Source organism: Lepidochelys olivacea (assembly GCF_965140295.1).
Source record: "Lepidochelys olivacea isolate rLepOli2 genome assembly, chromosome: 3".
Taxonomy (NCBI): Eukaryota; Metazoa; Chordata; order Testudines; family Cheloniidae; genus Lepidochelys; species Lepidochelys olivacea.
The window spans coordinates 62,671,457-62,693,223 of record NC_140413.1 but is presented as its reverse complement, the minus strand read 5'-3'; the positions used below and the strand labels follow the sequence as shown (position 1 = coordinate 62,693,223).

The following is a 21,767-nucleotide window of genomic DNA, read 5'->3' as shown; positions in this document are numbered from 1 at the left end:
TTTAAAAATAAAAATGCCTTCCCATTTCACAATGTTCATTCTGCCTGCCAATTTCCACTAGTCTTGGACACTGGCGACACAGACTACTGACAATTGCAACGTAGATTTAATCAGATCCTCAACTGTTGTACTGATCACACAAAGTGAAAATTCTTGGATTTCCCTTACCTTTTATATAGCATGATCCTAATCTGCCTTTAACATAGTAAAGAAAGTCATCACAATTTAATATAGTATTAATCTTTAGAGCTCAGTGCTTATAGTGACTCCTATATTATCTACATGCTGATAATTTAGAACATATGTACTTTGTTTTTGGTTTTATTGTTAATCCATACTGCAAGTCACAAAAATAAAACTGAAAAAAACAGAAATCCCCATCTACACCAGATCTAGACTTCGTGTTTGGAGCTGGTCTCCCTATCAGGGTTACAAAACAGCAACAAAAAGAGAGTGTCATGTAAATATACACAGAACTGCTGTAATTATGTAGTTGGTCACTCATCGTTAGTAAAATTGCTCATCTGATAGATGGGGCTTTTGCAAGGGGGAAACTGAAACGTCCAGGTTCTTATTTCTTGTTCATATTTTTTATTGATTTACTCCAGAAAATGAGAAGGCATCCACTGCTAAACCACATGTACTGTTTCTAAAAGATACTTCAAAGAGGGGCTGACTAAATGGATCTGTAAGAGCTATTTAGATCTGTGTGAAAGTTTCGTTAACTTAAAACATGGTCAGATTCACAGAGTGATTCAGCAAAACCAACAAGAATCAGGCTAGGTCACCCCCATCCTCACAGGAACTTGCCATTTCCAACAAGTTCAGTCTATCCTCTACTTTGCCATCCCCTATGTTTACTGAAATGTGTATGGGGAAAGATGGCCTACTGACTTGGCTCCTGTTGTCTTCAGTGAAATGGATGGCTTGCTCCCACCTCTGGATTTCCAGGGGGCAAAGAACTTACCTCCTTTCCTTATTCTGATTTTTTAGGACAAAGCAGAGCTTGCTTTCTCACAAAATCCTCTTTCTGAGCATCCTTTAGGGGAACAGGTGACAGACTGGTACTGAGACACCCTGGAGTTAACTGAGTGAGCAGGGAATACATGCAGAGGTTTCCCCAATAGCCTGGTGCATCCCAAGACATCTCTCAGTGCAGAGTGCTGAAGTAGTATTGACAACTGTCAGACCTCATGAGCCTAGCTTGTGATCCTACAACATCAGGATGATGATAATGCTTCATACTTCTGCACCATCTTTGATCCAAGGACCTCAATATGCTGCACACAAAGTTAGTTAATTTAGTGTCATGACCCCTCTCCGGGGTAAATCAGGATTACTATCTCCATGCTATATAGGTGATTACACTCAGAGAGAAATATTAATGCAATCTTTTCCTCAGGGAGAACTGCAAGACACTAAAATTTACTCACCCTTGAACTTAAAAGATTCTTAAAATACACTCAACTCTGCTCTATCCTGCCCACCTGTTTAGCCGAAGTTCCAAGAACAAATTAGTTTTCTTTATAACATGGAAAACAGTGAGACCATGCATATGCATCAAACAAGACATTCTGGTTTTGAGATAGCATGAGAACATTAATACTTTCTGATATGAACAGACAATAAAGATACACCTACTGAAATGAAAAAGTGTACCAGCACAGTGCCTGACATTCCCCAGGCTGTACGATGGAACGACACAGATTGCCAAGCAGAATTAATGACCACTGCATACTACTATTAGTACCTTTTAAACCATGTTATATATCATTGGTGTAGTATATTCATTCTGATTCTAAGATTCTTATCAAAGATAAATTAATTTGCCAAATTTCATAGCACTTGCTGCAGCAATGCTATGGGCTGTAACTGAGGCCAATATAAAAATTAGCCCTGGAGTGCCACAGGATTCTAGTGACCTCTGTTATATTGATCGAAGAGAGAAATATTATAATAAGTAATATTTACATTTCATTTTGGACAATTTACGTTTGTATTATCAACAGAAGGAAATGTAGGAGATTTTGGGATTTATGAAGAAATTAGCTCGATAACATACCTTTTTGTCCTGTAAACATAGGATCAGTATGTCTTTAGAAATCTGAGTGCAAGTGAAACGTAAAGAATTGGCACTATGACTAGCAACCTATGCTGTAATGTTTTTCAGGCAGCTGTAACAACTGTTTCATCAGCTTGACCCAAGAGAACTACCATCTTCAGGGGATCAGACTCCATAATGAAATACCATGCTCTTATTTTGTATGCACAATGAAAGTCTTCATGGAAATAATGGATATGTGAGGACTACTGTTTTTGTATTCAAATGGAAGTCTGTCTTGACACAGATATTGTATGTTTGTCTCCAGAAGGTGGTGATCAATTACCAGTCCTTTCTTTACATAAGCTTTCCCCCCCTACTCTTCCAAAGTAAAAATATATCAGCAACATGTTGTGGATATAAAACTATTACATCAGCATCTTCTGTTACCATGTTAGTATTCAGACAAAGCATTTTTACCAAAGATAGGTAAATGTTTTGTAAATCTCTTAAAATGTGAGCAATTTACCTTTGAGGGGAAAAATAGATTTGGTAGCTGTGCATTATAAGGTGTGACTGTTGATCGAAATGCTATTAAAATTATAACAACCTGCAGGAAATTGTACCAAAGAGCCATTCAGTCCCTCTGGAGCCACAAGATTCTTTTCTGAACCTTTTCTCCTAGGATTTCTGTATTTTTTCATCACCACCCATGAGGTGGGCAGACAGAATAGATCATGAACTGTTTACTTCCATCACTAAAAACAGACACTAGATTAACTTCAGTGGGACTCATGAGTAAGGTGAGCAGGATTTGGCCTGATACTTAGAGAGGAATCAAAGTGATCTGGTGAACTCTAGCCATTTCTGAACTGAGAGCGTCTGAAGGAGCACAGATAGTGCAGACACGTCGTTTCATATAGCATTTGTTCTTTGGAAGGGAATTGTGGTTACAGGGCTAGCTGCACCACTGTTCCCTGTCTGGTCTCTCCGAGTGCAACCCTCCCTCCTCAGATATTTTACCCTTACTAGTCTCAGGGTGGAATCTCCCAGTTCTTCCATTTTTAGATCAGGACCCAGATACACTACCTTGTGGTAAGTGGTTGGTATACACACACTGCAGGCCTGACTGGGTTTCAGGCACCTGCAGGAGAGACAGAGACACCTCAGATTAGCCAGTTGCCGGATAGTTAGGGCACTTACCTGGGATGCAGGAGACCCATGATCGAGTCCCCTAAATTAGGCAGAGCAGCCACTTGAACCTTGCTTTGCCTAACTCCAGGGACTTGATCCTGGGTCTCCCACATCCCATATGAATGTCCTAACTACTGGGCTATAGAGTTAGTCTCTCTCTCTGAATGAATATTTTATTATACAAAATGGAACAGTTCCAACGAGAGAGAGAGAGAGAGAGAGAGAGAGAGACTGTATGACCCAGCGATTAGGACCCTCAACTACAATATGGGAGACCCAGGTTCAAGTCTCTTTGCCAAAAAAGGCAGAGGAGAGATTTGAACCTCGGTCTCCCCCATCCCAGGCGAGTGCCCTAACCACTGGTCTTCTCTTTCTCTTCTGTCATATATTCCACTTTGGAATGAAACCAAGTATCAAAACAGAAATATTGTTTTCCAGCCAGCCCCAATAGTTATTTCCCTTCCATACAAGCGTAAGCACTTTTATACCAATATTACTGAGCTCTCACTCAGGGAATTTTATTGCTTTAAACTATACTTGTAGAGTTAAAGTGGTACAATTTGTCTGTAGACTAAACCCTTAGAAGTCAAGCATGTAAATCCAATTTTGATATACATCTAAATATGCAATTAATAGAGTTATTTATAGTCATTGTCCCACAAGGTTAATAATTATCTTGCAGACATGCACCACCCTCATTCACCAGTGCAAACACTGCCTCTCCATCCATAGACAAATGAATAGCATCCCTAGCCAAGCACAACAATTGCTTACATGAAAAAGTACAGTTAGGAAAGGATTATTATTACAGTAGAACCTCAGAGTTATGAACACTAGAGTTACGAACTGACTGGTCAACCACACACCTGATCTGGAACTGGAAGTACACAAATCAAGCAGCAGCAGAGCCAAAAATAAAAAAGTAAATACAGTACAGTACTGTGTTAAATGTAAACTACTAAAACAAACGGAAGTTTTAAAACAAGGATTTGACAAGGTAAGGAAACTGTTTCTGTGCTTGTTTCACTTAAATTAAGATGGTTCAAAGCAGCATTTTTCTTCTGCATAGTAAAGTTTCAAAGCTTTATTAAGTCAATGTTCAGTTATAAACTTTTGAAAGAACCACCATAACACTTTGTTCAGAGTTACAAACAACCTCCATTCCTGAGGTGTTCGTAACTCTGAGGTTCTACTGAATTTGTGAGACAAGGTGGGTGAGGTACTCTCTCTTATTGGGCCAACTTCTGTTGGTGAACGACGCATGCTTTTGAACGACACACAGTTCTTCTTTGTGCAGCTTGAAAGCTCGTCTCCTTCACCAACAGAAGTGGGTCCAATAAAAATATATTAAGCTCACCCATGTCATCTCTCTAATATCCCGGGACCAGCACAGCTACAACAGCACTGCAAACAACAATTACTATCTGTAATCCAGCACAAAAGACCCAGTTACAATTGGAAGTGCATTGTGTTAAGCGCTGTACCCCCCCCCTCAAAAAACCCCACAAACAAAAACACCATCACAGACCCTTAATGTAATTTACAACTTAAGGGCCCAGTCCTGTACCACTGAAATCAGTGAGTTTTGCCATGGACTTTATAGGGAGCAAAGTCAAGCCCTAATACAGGGGTGGCCAACCGGTGGCTCCGGAGCCACATGCGGCTCTTCAGAAGTTAACATGCGGCTCCTTGTATAGGCACCGACTGCGGGGTTGGAGCTACAGGCGCCAACTTTCCAACGTGCCGGGGGGTGCTCACTGCTCAACCCCTGGCTCTGCCATGGGCCCTGCCCCCACTCCACCCCTTCCCACCCCCGTCCCTCAGCCTGCCGTGCCCTTGCTTCTCCGCCCCACCAGAGGCTCCTGCACACCACGGAACAGCTGATCGGGATGTGCGGGGCTGCTGGTGGGTGGAAGGCACTGAGTGGGGGGAAGGAGGGGAGCGAATGGAGGGCTGCTGACGTATTACTGTGGCGCTTTGGCAATGTACATTGGTAAATTCTGGCTCCTTCTCAGGCTCAGGTTGGCCACCCCTGCCCTAACAGGTAAGACAGAGGAAGAGTGGGGAGGGAAGGGAGATGCAATATAAACTAAAGGGGTTAGAGAGAATGGTAGCCACCGTCATGTTGGTTCTGTGGGTTTTTAATGATCTATGCACAAATGTACACAGTATTGTCTTCCAATGAAACTACACGTAGCAGCTGAAGACAGGAAAGAGAAACTGCATTGTATGAGCAGCAACCATTGTTCTACTGTGGTTATTGTTCATATGCTCATTTCACATACTGATAAGTATTCCTCTTGGACTTTGGTTGTTTACTTTTACAGAAGACAGAATTTTATTACTTCCTTTTTATATGTAGATTGTACAAATTCATAGATTAATAAAGTCATTGTGATCATTTAGTCTGACCTCCCGCATAACACTGGCCATAGGACAGCCTGGAATTAATTCCTGCTAGAGCTAGAGCATTGTTTTCAGAAAAACAGCCAGTCTTGATTTAAAAATTTCTAGTGATGGAGCATCCACCATAACCCTCGCAACTGGTTTCCCTTTGTTTCTCCGAGACTTTGACATGTGGCACTATACGATCGTGGCTACTGAGTATGCTATTTAACTTTTGTCATTCATAATCACAGACAATTTAGTAGTAACCTCACAAAGAAACTATAAATCAGGCTATAGATCATGGGAGGAGGGGCTCAGAGTCTTGAGGCAGGCATTACTGGCCATTGCTTTGAAAATGTACAGCGCTCCAGTGAGACTTGGCTAGATCCTGGGCTGCACCACCTGAGAAACAAAGCACAGAAGGGGCAGCACAATGGGAAAGGGTGGGGAAAAGGTGGTTTTATGCCATGTTGTACCACCTGGATTCTGAGTTGGAGCCAATATGTAGCAAGCACTTAGTGATCAGGAACAGTCAGCATGGATTTACCAAGGGCAAGTCATCCCTGACTAATCTAATTGCCTTCTATGACGAGATAACTGGCTCTGTGGATGAGGGGAAAGCAGTGGGCATGTTGTTCCTTGACTTTAGCAAAGCTTTTGACACAGTCTCCCACAGTATTCTTGCCAGCAAGTTAAAGAAGTTTGGGCTGGATGAATGGACTATAAGGTGGATAGAAAGCTGGCTAGATTGTCGGGCTCAACGGGTAGTGATCAAAAGCTCCATGTCTAGTTGGCAGCCGGTATCAAGTGGAGTGCCCCAAGGGTCGGTCTTGGGGCCGGTTTTGTTCAGTATCTTCATTAATGATCTGGAGGATGGTTTGGATTGCATCCTCAGCAAGTTTGCAGATGACACTAAACTGGAAGGAGGTAGATACGCTGGAGGGTAGGGATAGGATACAGAGGGCCCTAGACAAATTAGAGGATTGGGCCAAAAGAAATCTGATGAGGTTCATCAAGGACAAGTGCATAGTCCTGCACTTAGGACGGAAGAATCCCATACACCGCTACAGACTAGGGACCAAATGGCTAGGCAGCAGTTCTGCAGAAAAGGATCTAGGGGTTACAGTGGACAAGAAGCTGGATATGAGTCAACAGTGTGCCCTTGTTGCCAAGAAGGCTAACACCATTTTGGGATGTATACGTAGGGGCATTGCCAGCAGATCGAGGTACGTGATTGTTCCCCTCTATTCGACATTGGTGAGGCCTCATCTGGAGTAGTGTGTCCAGATTTGGGCCCCACACTACAAGAAGGATGTGAAAAAATTGGAAAACATCCAGCGGAGGGCAACAAAAATGATTAGGGGACTGGAACATATGACTTATGAGGAGAGGCTGAGGGAACTGGGATTGTTTAGTCTGCGGAAGAGAAGAATGAGGGGGGATTTGATAGCTGCTTTCAACTACCTGAAAGGGGGTTCCAAAGAGGATGGATCTAGACTGTTCTCAGAGGTAGCAGATGACAGAACGAGCAGTAATGGTCTCAAGTTGCAGTGGGGGAGGTTTAGGTTGGATATTAGGAAAAATTTTTTCACTAGGAGGATGGTGAAGCACTGGAATGCGTTACGTAGGGAGGTGGTGGAATCTCCTTCCTTTGAAGTTTTTAAGGTCAGCCTTGACAAAGCCCTGGCTGGGATGATTTAGTTGGGGATTGGTCCTGCTTTGAGCAGGGGGTTGGACTAGATGACCTCCTGAGGTCCCTTCCAACCCTGATATTCTATGATTCTAAGTTTCAGAGTAGCAGCTGTGTTAGTCTGAATCCGCAAAAAGAAGAGAACAAATTTATTTGAGCATAAGCTTTCATGAGCTACAGCTCACTTCATCGGATGCATGAAGTGAGCTGTAGCTCACGAAAGCTTATGCTCAAACAAATTTTTTAGTCTCTAAGGTGCTGCAAGTCATCCTCTTCTTTTTATGATTCTAAGCAGGACTAAATCATCACGTTTTCTTAACATTTCATAGGGACTGTTACTTATCAATATCTTCCTTCTTTGACAGTAGTTCGTATGCTTCTACACCACTTGGTTTTGCTGCCTTAAATTACACAAGGGGGGAATAAACAGTACAGAGAAACCTATTCCCATGTCTCATTTGCAGTAAATATTTTGCTTTATTCAGAGCAAGCATTCTGAGCTAATGCTATGTGCTTTATCAGTCAAATGATTCTGTAGCAATGTTTTGCTGACACACACTCTGCCCATGAATTTTGCTAAGTGTGGTCTGTGCTTGCAGTTTTACAATGTAATTGATGAATAAATTCCAGGGCTTACAGCACATTCACTGTTTGTTTTGAGAGCACCAACAATTGTTTTAATTTTTTAAAAGTTGTAAAGATGCTAGGAAGTAGCAGCTCCTTGCTTTTTAAATGGTGCTACCAAATCTGCTCCAATTAGCTACAGGCTAGCAAACGCTGAGTAACTGATACTTGTGCCCACATCTTGAGAAAATTACAAACAAGAAACATAACTGCAAGACTAATTGCAAATGTAAACATATTGGTGGCTTCAAACATACCTGCCAACACTGAATAGGTGTAGGTAGGGCTGCATGGGGAGAAAAAGTGGAGACTAGGAGAGCTTTTTGAAGGTAAAGGAATGGGAAGAGTTAAATATCTTGCTATAAAAGAGGGACTGTCCTGTACTAAAAGGAAACATTTTTCAAGTTACTAAATTAAAATTAAATAAAGATTTTAATGGATGATAAAAACAAATGGCGTCCCTTCCTCCTGCTTCATGAAAAGCTCTTCAGGCCCAGTGCTACCAGCATGTCCCTCCATCTCCTAGGTGTAGGGATGGCCACGGGGGCTCCACACACTGCCCCCACCCCAAGCGCTGGCTCTGCAGCTCCCATTGGCCAGGAACTGGAGGGACATGTCACCGCTTCCTGGGAGCCTGCAAGGTAAGCACTGCCCAGAGCCTGCACCCCAACTCCCTGCCCGAGCCTGGAGCCCCCTCCCACACCCCAAACCCTTCATCCCCGGAGCCCACAACCCCAGCCAGAGCCCTCCCCCCCACGCACCTTAACCCCCTGCACCAGCCCTGAGTCCCCTCCTGCATCCAAACTCCCTCCTGATGCCCACACCCCCTCCTGTGCCCCAACCCCCTGCCCCAGCTCAGAACCCCGTTCCACATCCAAATTCCATCCCGGAGCCCAACCCCTCCTCCCCTGCCCCAGCCCTGCGCCCCCTCCTGCACCCAAACTCCCTCTCGGAGCCTGCACCTCAACCTCCTGCCCCAGCCCAGAGGCCCCTCCCATACTCTGAATCCCTCATTTCAGGCCCCACCCCAGTGAAAACCCCCTGCCCCAGCCCAGTGAAAATGAGTGAGTGAGTGAGGTTGGGAAGAACAAGCAACGGGGGGGGCGGGGGGAGGAGGGATGGAGTGAGCAGGGGCAAGGCCTCAGAGAAGAGGCAGGGCAGGGGCAAGGGTGTTCGGTTTTGTGCGATTAGAAAGCTGGCAAGTCTACCCAGAACTCCCTCCTGATGGGCACGCTGGTTTATAGTTTACTCTTTCAGGAACATGTGATAGCTGAAGCGAATAGACACAGACTTTGCAAAAGTATTTCTAAAATTATTTTCTTTAGACAATACAAGAGACAGATCCAGCTAAAACCAGAAACACCTACACGCCATTCCGTGCCTCCATCTCCTCACCAGTCTTGAGTGGTCTTTGGGATTTGGGTCAACATTCTTTCAGGATTCCAGGTCCCCTCTTCAGGACCATGCTCCTCCAGCTCACAGCTTATCCTCAGACTCATGGAGAATCTCTGACCTTCGCAGTCAGCTTCCTTCAGTGCTGGCTGGTCTGCAGTCAGCAGGTCCTCCTTGGCTCCTAGAGCCTGACCCTTTTGTTCCTCTCTCCGAGTCCCTCTCTGCTTTTAACCAAACATCTCAGTCTCTTTGTTCCCTTTCTGGGGAAAGTCCACTGCTCCTCTTCCTCCTCCCCCCGCGGCCCCTCCCATACCCCTTATCTGCAGTGAGAACTGGTTCTCCTAGCCTTCAGCCATCCCAGTGTCCTAAAGTGCTTCCATCTGAATGGGAGCTTGCAGTTTAACAAATTTCCATTGTCCCTAGTCTGAGAGAGGCATGATACCAGCTCTGAAAGCAGATAACGGATTCCACATACACCGAGGCACTCATTGATACAACAATTTCATAAAATCAACCAGAATTCATAAGTTGTACATAGACAGGTTCTCCAAACCATCACACGTGCCTCTTCCTTAGAGTAAAAAGAAAAGGAGGACTTGTGGCACCTTAGAGACTAACCAATTTATCTGAGCATAAGCTTTCATGAGCTACAGCTCACTTCATCGGATGCATCCACTGTAGCTCACGAAAGCTTATGCTCAAATAAATTGGTTAGTCTCTAAGGTGCCACAAGTCCTCCTTTTCTTTTTGCGAATACAGACTAACACAGCTGCTACTCTGAAACCTTTCCTTAGAGTACTTTCTATCAAGAGCAATTCAAACAGAACCCGAGCTGTTTAAAAAAAAAAAAAATCTTAGCTCCTGGAGTAATAGGCACATTAGAAATCTCTAAGGAAGAGAGCTAACTATATGCACTATGCTATGGCAAACTGCCTGGTTAAGTGCCACTGCAGCTGCTTTCGGGGAGTCAAAAGCCTATTTGACTGGAAAGACTGCTGCCCTATATGGGGCCTCCTTGGGTTGCACCTCTGTATTAAAGATGAGATAGTAGAAAGTGGACCATCATACTTTTCCTTAAACTTTGAAATGTCCAAGGTGTTTCAAGCTATTTGGATGTCCATTTTGAGAAGAGTGCATCTCTCCTGTGGCATACATAGTGCAGCAGTTGCTATGGCAAGTAACCATTGGTTTAGCTAGGTAGCGAATGGTTATGCAATACTGCAGGGGTGGGGGTGGTTTTTAGCTTCTCGTGTCTCTTTTTTCCCCGAAGATGCACATAGGCGAGTGATGTTATCTTGCACTTCTAGCAGGGGACTGGGAGTCAATGCAACTGGTTTTGGTAAAATTACACTTCTGTCACATGTGATAAAAGCCCCAGTGTGGGTACAGAAATTGTCTTGAATCAGACATGCTTTCCTTACCTAAGAAACGCAGTAGAAGCAAAAATAGGCAGAGTACATCTGTCACTGCAGGCTCAAATGTAACAAGAGCATCAGAAACGTGCATGGCTCTATGATGGACTCTGCGATGGTTTCTCTTTTGTGCTTATGTCAAAACAGCAATGCAACGAAATAGAAGACGAAAGAATGCCAGGACTGTCACCTCCTGTCATTTTATAAATCTGAATAAAGAAGAGTGAGGTGGGTCTGCAGTTAATCAGTATTAAATTAGAGGTATGTTCATCTGATTCTGCTAAGGCTTCATCACATCTCCTGTTATGGCTTAATATTTTCACAGTAAGATGTAACTGGGAATGTGATTTAATCATCAATATGAGAAACAGAGATAATAATCCAGCGTAGTAACTAGTTATTATGGTTCCTGTAGTACAACAGATTCCCTTTGCATTACTTTGCAAGACTAATGATGTTTCTGATATTTTTGACGTGCACAGAGGTGGAGGGGGAAGCATTTCAAAGAGGTGCTGTCTAGATGACTCCGATTCCAAACAGCCGGAGCTGTTCATCCTTCAGCTTTTCATGAGCCACTCGGTGTGTGTCTCTCACTCACACACACACGCCTTTTAAACTTCAAATGATCAAAAGCTAGTTCATAGCCTGTAACATTACTTATTGGAATTTTACAAGGGGAACACAGATGTAGAAAAGCTACCTGATTTGCCCAAAGCCATGTGAAAAATTAGTGAAAAATCCAGAATTGGAAATGTAGTTGTTGGTTCCTAATCCCATTCTAGGACTTCACTTGCCCTCTTATTAATTGTCTTGCAGTAAATTTGATTCTCTTTGCTGGACCTGGACCTCCGATTTTGTAACCCACATTTACTCTGTGTGGTTTGCTGGACCACAGAGGTTTATGAGTCTCCTACATCTTTTTTTCTAAGAGAGCTGAGCGTTTTAGCTCAGACAGTACAGGGTTCAACTTTTCTATCTGGTTCAATCCCCACTGCTGACCCCAGGGACATTATATTACATTTGTAAAGTACATCAGTAGGGTGCTTTCAGGCTGGAGCCTAGAACATTGCACAAAAGTTTTACATTTAAGAACAGCAATATAAAACATTAGCAAAAATACAAACTGAAGATATTTTGTTTTTTGAAGAACTCCTCCCCCCCACCCCAACCCCCACCCCCTCATTGCCAAACAAACACACAAATAAGATACCTTTAAGGTTTAATTACTAGGCACAGAAAGCTGCAATGCAATTCTGTGAACCTTGTATTTAGTCAATTGGGGCCTGATTCAAAGGCCACTGAAGTCATCAAGGATCTTTGGATCGAGCCCTTACTGTATCTGATACAGCAGCTATTACAGCACCTTTTGCTAACACGACTGTCAAGACGTTGCTGCAGTAAGGAGAAAATCAAGAAAATCAGATGTGGCTACTTAACACAGTAAAACATTGCAGCCCAAGAGGTCTGACATTAACTTGATATTTTCCTTGAACAAGATGTCTGCACTCTGCATTCAATGTAATTCATGCCTATGATTTGTTCTAGAATAATTTGTTTCAATAATTAAAATACTGAAACTAGGTAAAGGAAAAATGCTGAAGTTTTGTGCTGCTTAGAATGCTTTGCCCAAACAGGCACTTTGGCTAATGGATCCTCAGAGCCAGTAAATGCCTTTAAATCAGATTGCCTAAGATAAGAACTTTCACACAATCCTATTGATCCATGAAATAGAATGGAATTCAACTCACTCTCTTGGTTGTGTTGGCTTTGCAGGGGTAACAGGAATAAAACCAGACATCTAAGACCAAATCCTGCAGTGAGCTGCATGTGGATAGACTCTTGTACCCATGCAAAGCAACACTGAAGTCTTTTTTTATTTTTGTCACTAAAGTAAGCAAACCTGATGCTGAATACAAACACAGCTCCAGGTTCTCTTACCTCTTTGGGTTTTAGTTGGATTACGCAACTGCTTTCTAACAACAGAAATGGGTTATGGATTATTTTTCAATTTCCAAAACAAATGTGATTGGAGTATCTTAATTTTGCTTTTCCTTGATTTTTCACATTTGCATTGTGGATGCTATATGTCAGTAACCTTAACTGTTTGAAATCAAATTCAGTTAGCAGACATGGTGACTTAATAGATTAAGGATCTTCTACAATCAGTGCCAGTAGTGACAATAAAGAATGAAGCAAGACCCAATAAAGGGGCCACAGTGACCATTAGTGAAAAAAGGTCTATTCATGGGCTAGACCATTGTCTCATGGAACTGTTAGCTCTACAGGCTAAAGAAATAAAATCTTTAAAAATGTATGAATTGTTCTTTATCATTTCACAATCATGCCAGAATGAGTGAATTCAGAGAAAAGAGATAACCTTAAAAGCACATGTTGTGCAATTGTTAGAGATTGGGGTTATTCACGTAGCTGAAGTTGCGTAACTTAGATCGATCCCCCCCGCCCCCACTGTAGACCAGGGCTGAGTTCAGGACATATTCCCCTGAAGGGACAGAAGTATAGGGTGAAGAAGCAAAAGGTGGCAGGGCCAGCAAAAACCTGCTAGGCTGTCTTTACGAGGTTTCCCACTGGGTTTCAACTGCATCACCTAAAATATGTTAAACTACAACTTGCCCTGTCTACACTAGGGTGTTTTTAAAAACTTTTATTTTAGTCTGGACAAGGCCTTAGGGTTTTCTGTAGTGCCCACAAGCAGTGATAGGGGACTGTATGGTGCAAACACTGAAAGGAATATTTACATTCCAATTAAAGCTGTTTTACTGGATATTTTTAAATTCATGAAGCATTTGCATCTACAGGTTTCATAATAAAATAAAGCCATCAGAGCTATTACAGTTCACCATCAACCATACGCAGGACTAGAAACAGCGATGTGCTTGAAAAGTCTTGGGATTCTAACACCAAAATGAAGTGTTGAGGTATTTTCTTTGCTGCTTCTGGTGCTCAACCTCTTGCTGGATACCATTTTACCATCCCTCCCCAAGAGGGCTTATTCTTTGAACTTCTACACATATTTATAGACAGGCCATTTTTCTTTTCTCTGGCATAGGTCAGATTGCACTAAGTGTCAGGGATTTAAAAAGAAAAAAACAAAACAGTGAGAATACACCTAAACAAAGGGAACACTGTGCTAGCAATGGTTAGTATATTTTTCAGGGACATTTCCAGCTCAGTACATTTAGTACAACCTGGGTATAATTGTGGAGATTTCAAAGGAATTATATTGGAGAAAACTTGGACCATTATGCTTGCCAAACAATGTCACCTCTCCTCGTGGTTAGCATACAGGGGTTTTGTTTAAACGAAAATAAGATGATTCATTCCCCTGTCCTTCACCCCACCTTCCATGCAAGCACATTCACACCAGACTTATCACAGGCTAAAGAGGAAGAAGGTTTGTTAAATCTCCCTGTTAGAGTATTGGCAACACATTGCTGTGTAGATAACAAAGAAACCGAACCCAGTATTGTAGGCTTGTTGAATCTTTATTTAAAAACAAAACAAAACTAGTAATTTAACCAAAATACCAGTGTAACCCTTCTGCCTGTCAGAGTTGGCAGCAACAAGGGCCGGGTTCAATACCTAGGGGATCCATTCCAATAACACAATGCAAACCGGCTCGAGCCCCCACCCAGTGACCTGGGACAAATATATACCACCCCCGCTGGGCGCCTCCAAGAGGCAATACTTCCCCTCTCGCAAGCACATAGTCTGAGTGTAGCAAAAAGCCTTTTAATAACAGAGAGAAACAATGTGGCATTATGTTGGGGAAACACCACCAACAGGATTCATAACACAACCCATGAGCAAAAAAACCCACCCCAAGAAAATTGGGGCATGCCCCTTTCCCTTTGGTTCTTGAGTCCAGCAACCCCAAATCACCCAAAGTCCCAAAAGTCCAATGCCCCAAAAGTCTCTGTCCCTGGTCAGGGCAGCCCCAGAGTTCGAAAGTTTATCTGTGGAGCTTTACCTCCCAACCTGGGTGGAGATGGGACGGGGGTAAGAGGCACCTTACATGATCTGAAGCTGACCGCCCCATAGCTCCATAGCAGCGCTCCGCTCCGCCAGCCGCCCCACGAACTCCTTCGCTCAGCTCCGCTCCGCGTCCCACCAGCGGCTCCCGCCGTCCTACGAACTGCTCCACCAGCCTGTCCACAAGGCACTCCAGCCATCCCGCAAACTGCTCCACAATATATCTTCAGGCTCCCCGACTACTTAACACAACACTCAGTGATTTCAGCTCTTAGTCAGTTCAGCTCTTTGGTGAATTCAGCTTGTAGTAGGGGAGCCTCAGTGCTGGTGCACCATTAGCCCAAAGTGAGCTCAGCTGCCTGTAACTAGACTCCTAATGGAATCAAAATTAGCTCTGATATTCCACAGTGGAGAGAGGAGGAAGTGCAATTAGCATGTAAGGCCCTCACCAAGGGGCCCATGCCACCAAGTATTAATACTTGTCCCCAGCCTCTCTCAATTCACAGAGTTTTAAAACCCATGACCCTTGCCTAGCGAGTGCTACTTAGTTGATGGTGAGTCCCTCCATCATAACAAAAGGCCAAGTACAGTTCCAAGCACAGTTCCCATAATCAGGATAATAACAATTTATTCTTCCTGCCCCAATAACAGAGACACTGGGGATCCCACAGCAGCCAAAGTGACCATTTGGGCAGCTATGGCCTCATTCTAGGCGGGGTGGGTGTGCCTATGCAAATGAGATCGGCTCCTGAAGTTCTTTTCCACAACTTGCCACACCTCACCACCAGATGTCAGGGTGGAGCTCATCCTGGCACTGCTTACACCAGTAGTGAGGTTAAGAAATGAAAAACAAAACAGTCATACCACACACCTTGTTACAGAACATTGATCTCAATGTTATAAATATAGCTACAATGGGCCAGATTCTGATATCATGTAAATCTATTTGACATCAGTGGCGTTATTACCGATTTACAGAATCTTGCCTCTGGCACAAAGCCGTGCACTGTTAAGGAACAGGTAGTAAAGGTATAAATTTCTTAAATAAATCACACACATTTAAAAATGATGGTATATCAGAATTCAGACAGCCCTTGTATAAGTACCAATATTGATAAATAACTGTTATAACAGGATTTTGCATAACTGTGAAAAAACTATTTTATTTCTATATCTGCAAATACCAGCTAGTCATAATGTTTTTCATTTTCAAAAACTGCCCATCCCCTAGTCAGTACTACAAACTCAGGCATGGAGACATCCACATTACATTTTTTTTTTTTTTGTATATAGCATCTTTGCTCAAAATCTAGTGCCAGCCAAGGAAGAGAGAGTGCCTTTCAGTCTAAGGTATGTTTTAGGTATCAGTCACTAATTTAAGTCCCAACATCTAAAGATATTTCTTTGTAAATTCTTATGTGTGCATATTTCCTTTTGTTGACACTCCTGTTTCAGATATGCATTATGAAAACTCCAAATATAACAAAAATAATCTTAATTTGCTCACATTGTAAATAGAACTCAATCAATGGCACCATCGCTCTTTGCGGAGCAAGGTGTATGCGCCAATGAGTTCTCTGATTGCTGCTAAGTCCGACACATGAGCGATGGGCCTGTCCACAGATAAGGCACACCCATACACTAACAATGCTCTGAATCCGAGCAGCAGATTCTTTCCTCCTCTGACGCCAGTCCTCACAAAGCCCGATCCAGTCTGCTTCGCAATGCCTTGCTCCATCTATCTACATGCAAGCTGACGCTGCTAATTAGAGTGACATTCTTCACTTCTTTCCCAATCATCCAAAGGATTCCAAAGGATACTAAATCATCTTTGCAAGCATCCTGAAATCTGCACAGTGGTCTGCCTCTATTTTAGACACTTCTTGAGCTTCAGAGTACAGCGCACGCTTCGGGATCTTGTATTCCAGCATTCACTTGATATGTCCAAGCCACCTGAGTCTTTTCTTACTAATCAACATTCCGATGAATGACATACCAGCATGATTTAACACTAAATAGAACTAGTTTATCTACAAACAATGGAACAGAAAGAGAAGGTAACTGTACATCCACAGCAGAACAGAAGGGCAGCAATAATTTCCTAGGGAAAATGATGGAAGAAGCATTGCCTAAGACATTTAAAACTTGATTGGACAAAGCACTAGCAAATGCACTTGAGAGAACAGTCCTACATGTATGGATGTCCTACAACTTCACCCAAGATGTCATAAGGAGTGGAAATCAAACCATCAGTTCCTTCCAGACCTGTTGGTGTGGGTTCTGGAGGGGTGTTTCATTATTTTCTAGTGCCCTTGGCAAACAGGGAGATAATGCTGTGTCCTGAATTGCACGGGAGAAGATGCAGGCTCGGCTTTCCATGCACTTGGAAGAGTATGGACATGACCTAGCCGGTCTTTCCCTTCTCTGATACCTGATTCTACAGTGGTCTTCTCAAACATCAAGAAATAAGTTTTAAAACTTCACTGTTTTAGAGTATTACTAAAGTAGAGAATCGGTAATGGGTTGCAGTGCCTTTCCCCTTTATGTCACCTATTCTATTCTGCCCAAAGATACTAACAAATGAAAGTCTTTCCTATCAGATGGCCGTACAATAGCTTATATAAAGTGAGTTGGTGGTCTTAGTCCAGTACTAATGGTACACGTCATCTAAGTCACCATCATAATTGGCCCTACTGCTGGCAGCCAAAGCAGAAAAGCCAGTGGATGAATTGACATGAAAATTAAACTTCACTTCAACCCCAGAACTGGGATGGCAGGGTAATGGGAGGGAATCTCTAACTGCTGCTGATCTTGGTGTAAAAATTAACTTGTTTGTCAGTCAGGTAATAACTAGCTCGATTGGCCCAGCCATCCCTACCTGTGCCCGAAGCTGGGAATGGGCAACAGGGGATGGATCACTTGATGATTACCTGTTCTGTTCATTGCCTCTGAAGCACCTAACAGTGGCCAATGCCAGCAGACAGGACACTGGGCTAGATGGACCTTTGGCCGTTCTTATGTTCTTATTCTTAACTATTCTAGCTGGTGATTATTGGACCAAGCTTCTCCTCCCCTAGCCCCCCCAAAAACCTCAAATAGGTCATTATGGTTTGAAATAAATATGAGACAAATTAAACATATCAATATTGCACTACTACAATATGAACTGACTGCCAGTTAATGGGAGGGAGTGTTTCTATTATGAATGCTCACTGAGCATGTACTGTTAAAGTTCTGAAGAGATTCTGTATTTGCTCAATAGGCTACTGAAATGGATAATTCGTTTTTATTAGCTGTAAGCATGAAAATACTAAGCATTCCAAGCACTTCATGCCAAACTGTATCAGACGACAAACCTGTCATCATGCAACTGACCTGAACACAAACAGTGCACAACAGAAGACCAAAGGAAGAGAATACATAAACCTTCAGTGGGGAACAAAGTCCACTGTCACTCTACAAAAAAAAAAAAAAAAAAAAGAATGCCAATAATAGCACTGCTCAAGCATAAAGTATACCAATTATATCTGAAGCCCTCTGATGTTTCTCATTAAAGAACACATTCAGATGAGCATTTCCATTCCGATTGTCTTCATGGAAATATAAGCTGTCATTTTAAATAGGAATATGGATATTTATAGGTCACATGCATAATTAATTAACCAAGAGAAAACTGTAAGGACTTCAGCTACTATCAAAGGACATAATGATTGATGCCCTTCAAAGTTTAATTCAAAGAGTTGTGCCCACTTCAAAATACTTGTTAACTTGCAGATATGCCTTTGTCCTGAGGTTGTTCTGTGGTTTGTTTTTTTGTTTTTTTTTAAAAGCCTCCAGTAATTATCAGTAGACTTTATTTTGTTTGTTACAGTGCCCTGAGGAAAAATACGTATTTCAGACTAAAGCAATGCTGTTGCAAGACTCCCCTTCTCTATCCATGGGACGTGACTAACAGTGTTAAAACTAGGTTTCAGAGTAGCAGCCGTGTTAGTCTGTATTCGCAAAAAGAAAAGGAGTACTTGTGGTAAAACTAGGCTGCTTTACTCAAGAAATCTCATCAATAACTTAAGGAAGAGTTTTAAGGTTTTTTTTAAGTGTCAGCTTACCAATTTTGTTATACTTTCTTTAGTCATTTTAATTTTTTCCAAGCACACACGCATGACCCCAGACCTCCCTGGACATTTTAAATACCTTTCATTTCAAAGCAGGCAGGCTGATACAAAAAACAAAAAACAAGCAGGACAGCATAAATAAATTTTCTCTCACAGTAAAGTTTTTGTACGCCAGTGCTAGATGAAGACTGACTACATACAACCAAGTATAATTATGTTGGAAGCAATGCTACAGTAAATACTAACATTCTAGTCTAAATCAAGTTTAGAATGGAAATGGTGGAATAACAACAGGGAGGGCTGTACCATGATAAGAACTTCTGCTAGGAGAGAGGAAACAATCTATCACAGCAATACTCTTATAATAAAATGAGGAAATACACTTTATTTAAAAAACAAAAACAAAAAAAATACCAAGCAGATATCCTGCTCTGCTTGTTTTTAAACTAAATTATGGGAATCATAGAATTGTAGGACTGGAGGGACCTCAAGAGGTCTTTTACTCCAATTTATTTCACTGTTTAAACACCCTGACAGAAAGTTTTTCCCAAATAAGCAACCTAAAGGGGAAGGATAGCTCAGTGGTTTGAGCATTGGCCTGCTAAACCAGGGTTGTGAGTTCAATCCTTGAGGGGGCCATTTAGGGATCTGGAGCAAAAATTGGCGATTGGTCCTGCTTTGAGGAATTTCCAAACACTAGATGACCTCCTGAGATTCCTTCCAACCCTGATATTCGATGCAGGCCCGGCTCTACACTTTTTGCTGCCGCAAGCAGCACGCCAAATTGCCGTCTGAAGAAGGGAGCTGCCACTAAATTGCCGCCGCGGGTGGCCGAAGAAGGGGGCTGCCGCCGAATTGCCGCCGTTGGACTGTGAAGATACAAGCTGATGCTGAATTGCCACCGTGGTGAAAAAACTCATGCCGCCCTAACGACGCATGGCCTGCCGCCCCTTTAAGATTGCCACCCCAGGCACCTGCTTGGAATGCTGGTGCCTGGAACCAGCTCTGATTCTATGATTCTAAACCACCCCTGCTGCAATTTAAGCCTATTGGTTCTTGTCCTATCCTCAGAGGTTAAAAAGAACAATAATTCTTGTATAAGGCAGTTCCTCAGAGACTGTAAAAAGAAAAGGAGTACTTAGAGACTAAGGTGCCACAAGTCCTCCTTTTCTTTTTGCGGCTACAGACTAACACAGCTGCTACTCTGAAACCTGTCAGATACTGTAGTTTCGTGGAATTTATGGTTCAAATTTGAGACCTCTTTTCTTACTCCACCCCACCAAATCTTATCAACAAAGGCACCCCTGTCCACCACTAACTACTATCTGAAATGTAGGTCCCCTAAGCAATTGGCCCCACCCAAATCCAAGTGGTTCCTTGGAATTTCCAAACATTTGATGAGCAGCAGAGTTGTGCGTAAAAAGAAAAGGAGGACTTGTGGCACCTTAGAGACTAACCAATTTATTTGAGCATGAGCTTTCCTGAGCTACAGCTCACTTCATCGGATGCATACCGTGAATGTTTGCAGCGGGGAAGCGCCATCCCCCCAGCCAGCTTTAGCGATAGCAGCGTGGGTGGCTGGGGAGCCCAAGCAGCCAGCTGGCCGCAGCCACCGCCTGCCCCTCTGCCCCTCCAGGTGCGCCTCCCACGCCCCCCATCACTCACCGCCACCGAGCCAGAGGAGGATGCGATGAACACCCGGATAACCATCCTCACTTCATTCGCCGCTTCTCTCCAGCCAAGGGGAGGCGTGGAAGGGCTAAGGGGGCTTCCACTCCTGCAGCTGAAAGCCGCTGCTGCGAGCTGGGGGGTTGCTTGCAGGACCTAGCCCGCCTTGCTCACCCCGCTGAAGCCCAGAGGCGCTAGCAGCTCCAGCCCTGCCTCCGCCTCGGGACTCCCGCTTCGCCTGGCAGCAGCCGCAGCCGCAGCGCAGACACCCAGAGCTGAGCGGGAGGCAGGAGACGAAAGCAGGACGGGGGGATGAGAGGGGCGTGCGCAGTGGTTGCTGGGAATTGTAGTGCTGCCGCTCTGCCAGTTGGTGGATGTGTTTCCAGGGGGCAACCTGCACCTCCCAGCTGGGGGGGCGGCAGGTCGAACGGGGCCCCACCCCGGTCTGAAAACCGGGCTTTAGATCCGTCCCCACGGTCAGGTAGTTTAGTAGGGAACAACCTACTGAATAGTAGCCGCTAATTCTGGCTGTCTCTAAATTCTGGTGGCTCCCATAGGGGACACTTCGAGGAGGCCTGATTCCCAGAGATGTTGCACACCCGCAGCTCCCATTGACTTGAGCCTGAGTTGGGGGGCTCAGTACCACGGCCTGCCAGGCATGCTGGTCACCCCAGTTATTTATGGCCAAGGATCTAGACACCCTCGCAAATCAACAGTGGAACAGAGGCAAGTAAGGACCATTTTTAAAGATACAGGCCACAGTGCCTAACAGCTTGTTTTCATCTGCAGCATTATTAAAGTACATCCATAATAAGGGCTTCTTTCACATTGAGCTTTGCCTGCATGCCAGCTGATGGTGTTTAGAAATGACAAAATCCTATTTTTCAGCTGAGTTTTGAATTCCCCTCACTCTCAGCTTTATTTTCTACTGCCTGGCCTAGTGTCTACCCGTCTGCACAAAGTGGGTGTCAAAGGCCACCATTGTGATCTGGTGGCATTTTTTACACTTGCTTCACACAAGTGAAAATTACAACACAAGGTTTGAGACCGAAGAAAATCAGACCGCTTGCCCTTTCAGAAAGTCATCCTAACCCAATATATTTCAGTTGCGTTAAAGTGGGTCCCAGTCTTCACCCAGCTGTACATATTTATAGCTTTCAAATGTTGGCAGGTATGTGGCAGATTTTCTCTGAGCTGATTAGGGTAAAGAGATGTCTCAGTTTACCAGTCAGTGGCTAATAGGGATTGAGCCATCC

The 21,767-nt window shown here is 43.5% G+C and overlaps 1 protein-coding gene across 1 annotated transcript in view; it reads right to left on the bottom strand.

Annotated features, from left to right (window-relative positions):
* Nucleotides 1–20,783, bottom strand: part of SH3BGRL2 (SH3 domain binding glutamate rich protein like 2) — a 47,708-nt gene extending 26,925 nt beyond the window's left edge. Inside the window, exon 1 of the mRNA XM_084624479.1 lies at nucleotides 20,509–20,783. Within this exon, the coding sequence (XP_084480605.1) occupies nucleotides 20,509–20,553 (45 nt within the window). The 5' untranslated portion in view covers nucleotides 20,554–20,783. The remainder of the gene's footprint in view (nucleotides 1–20,508) is intronic.
* Nucleotides 20,784–21,767: the final 984 nt, after the last annotated feature.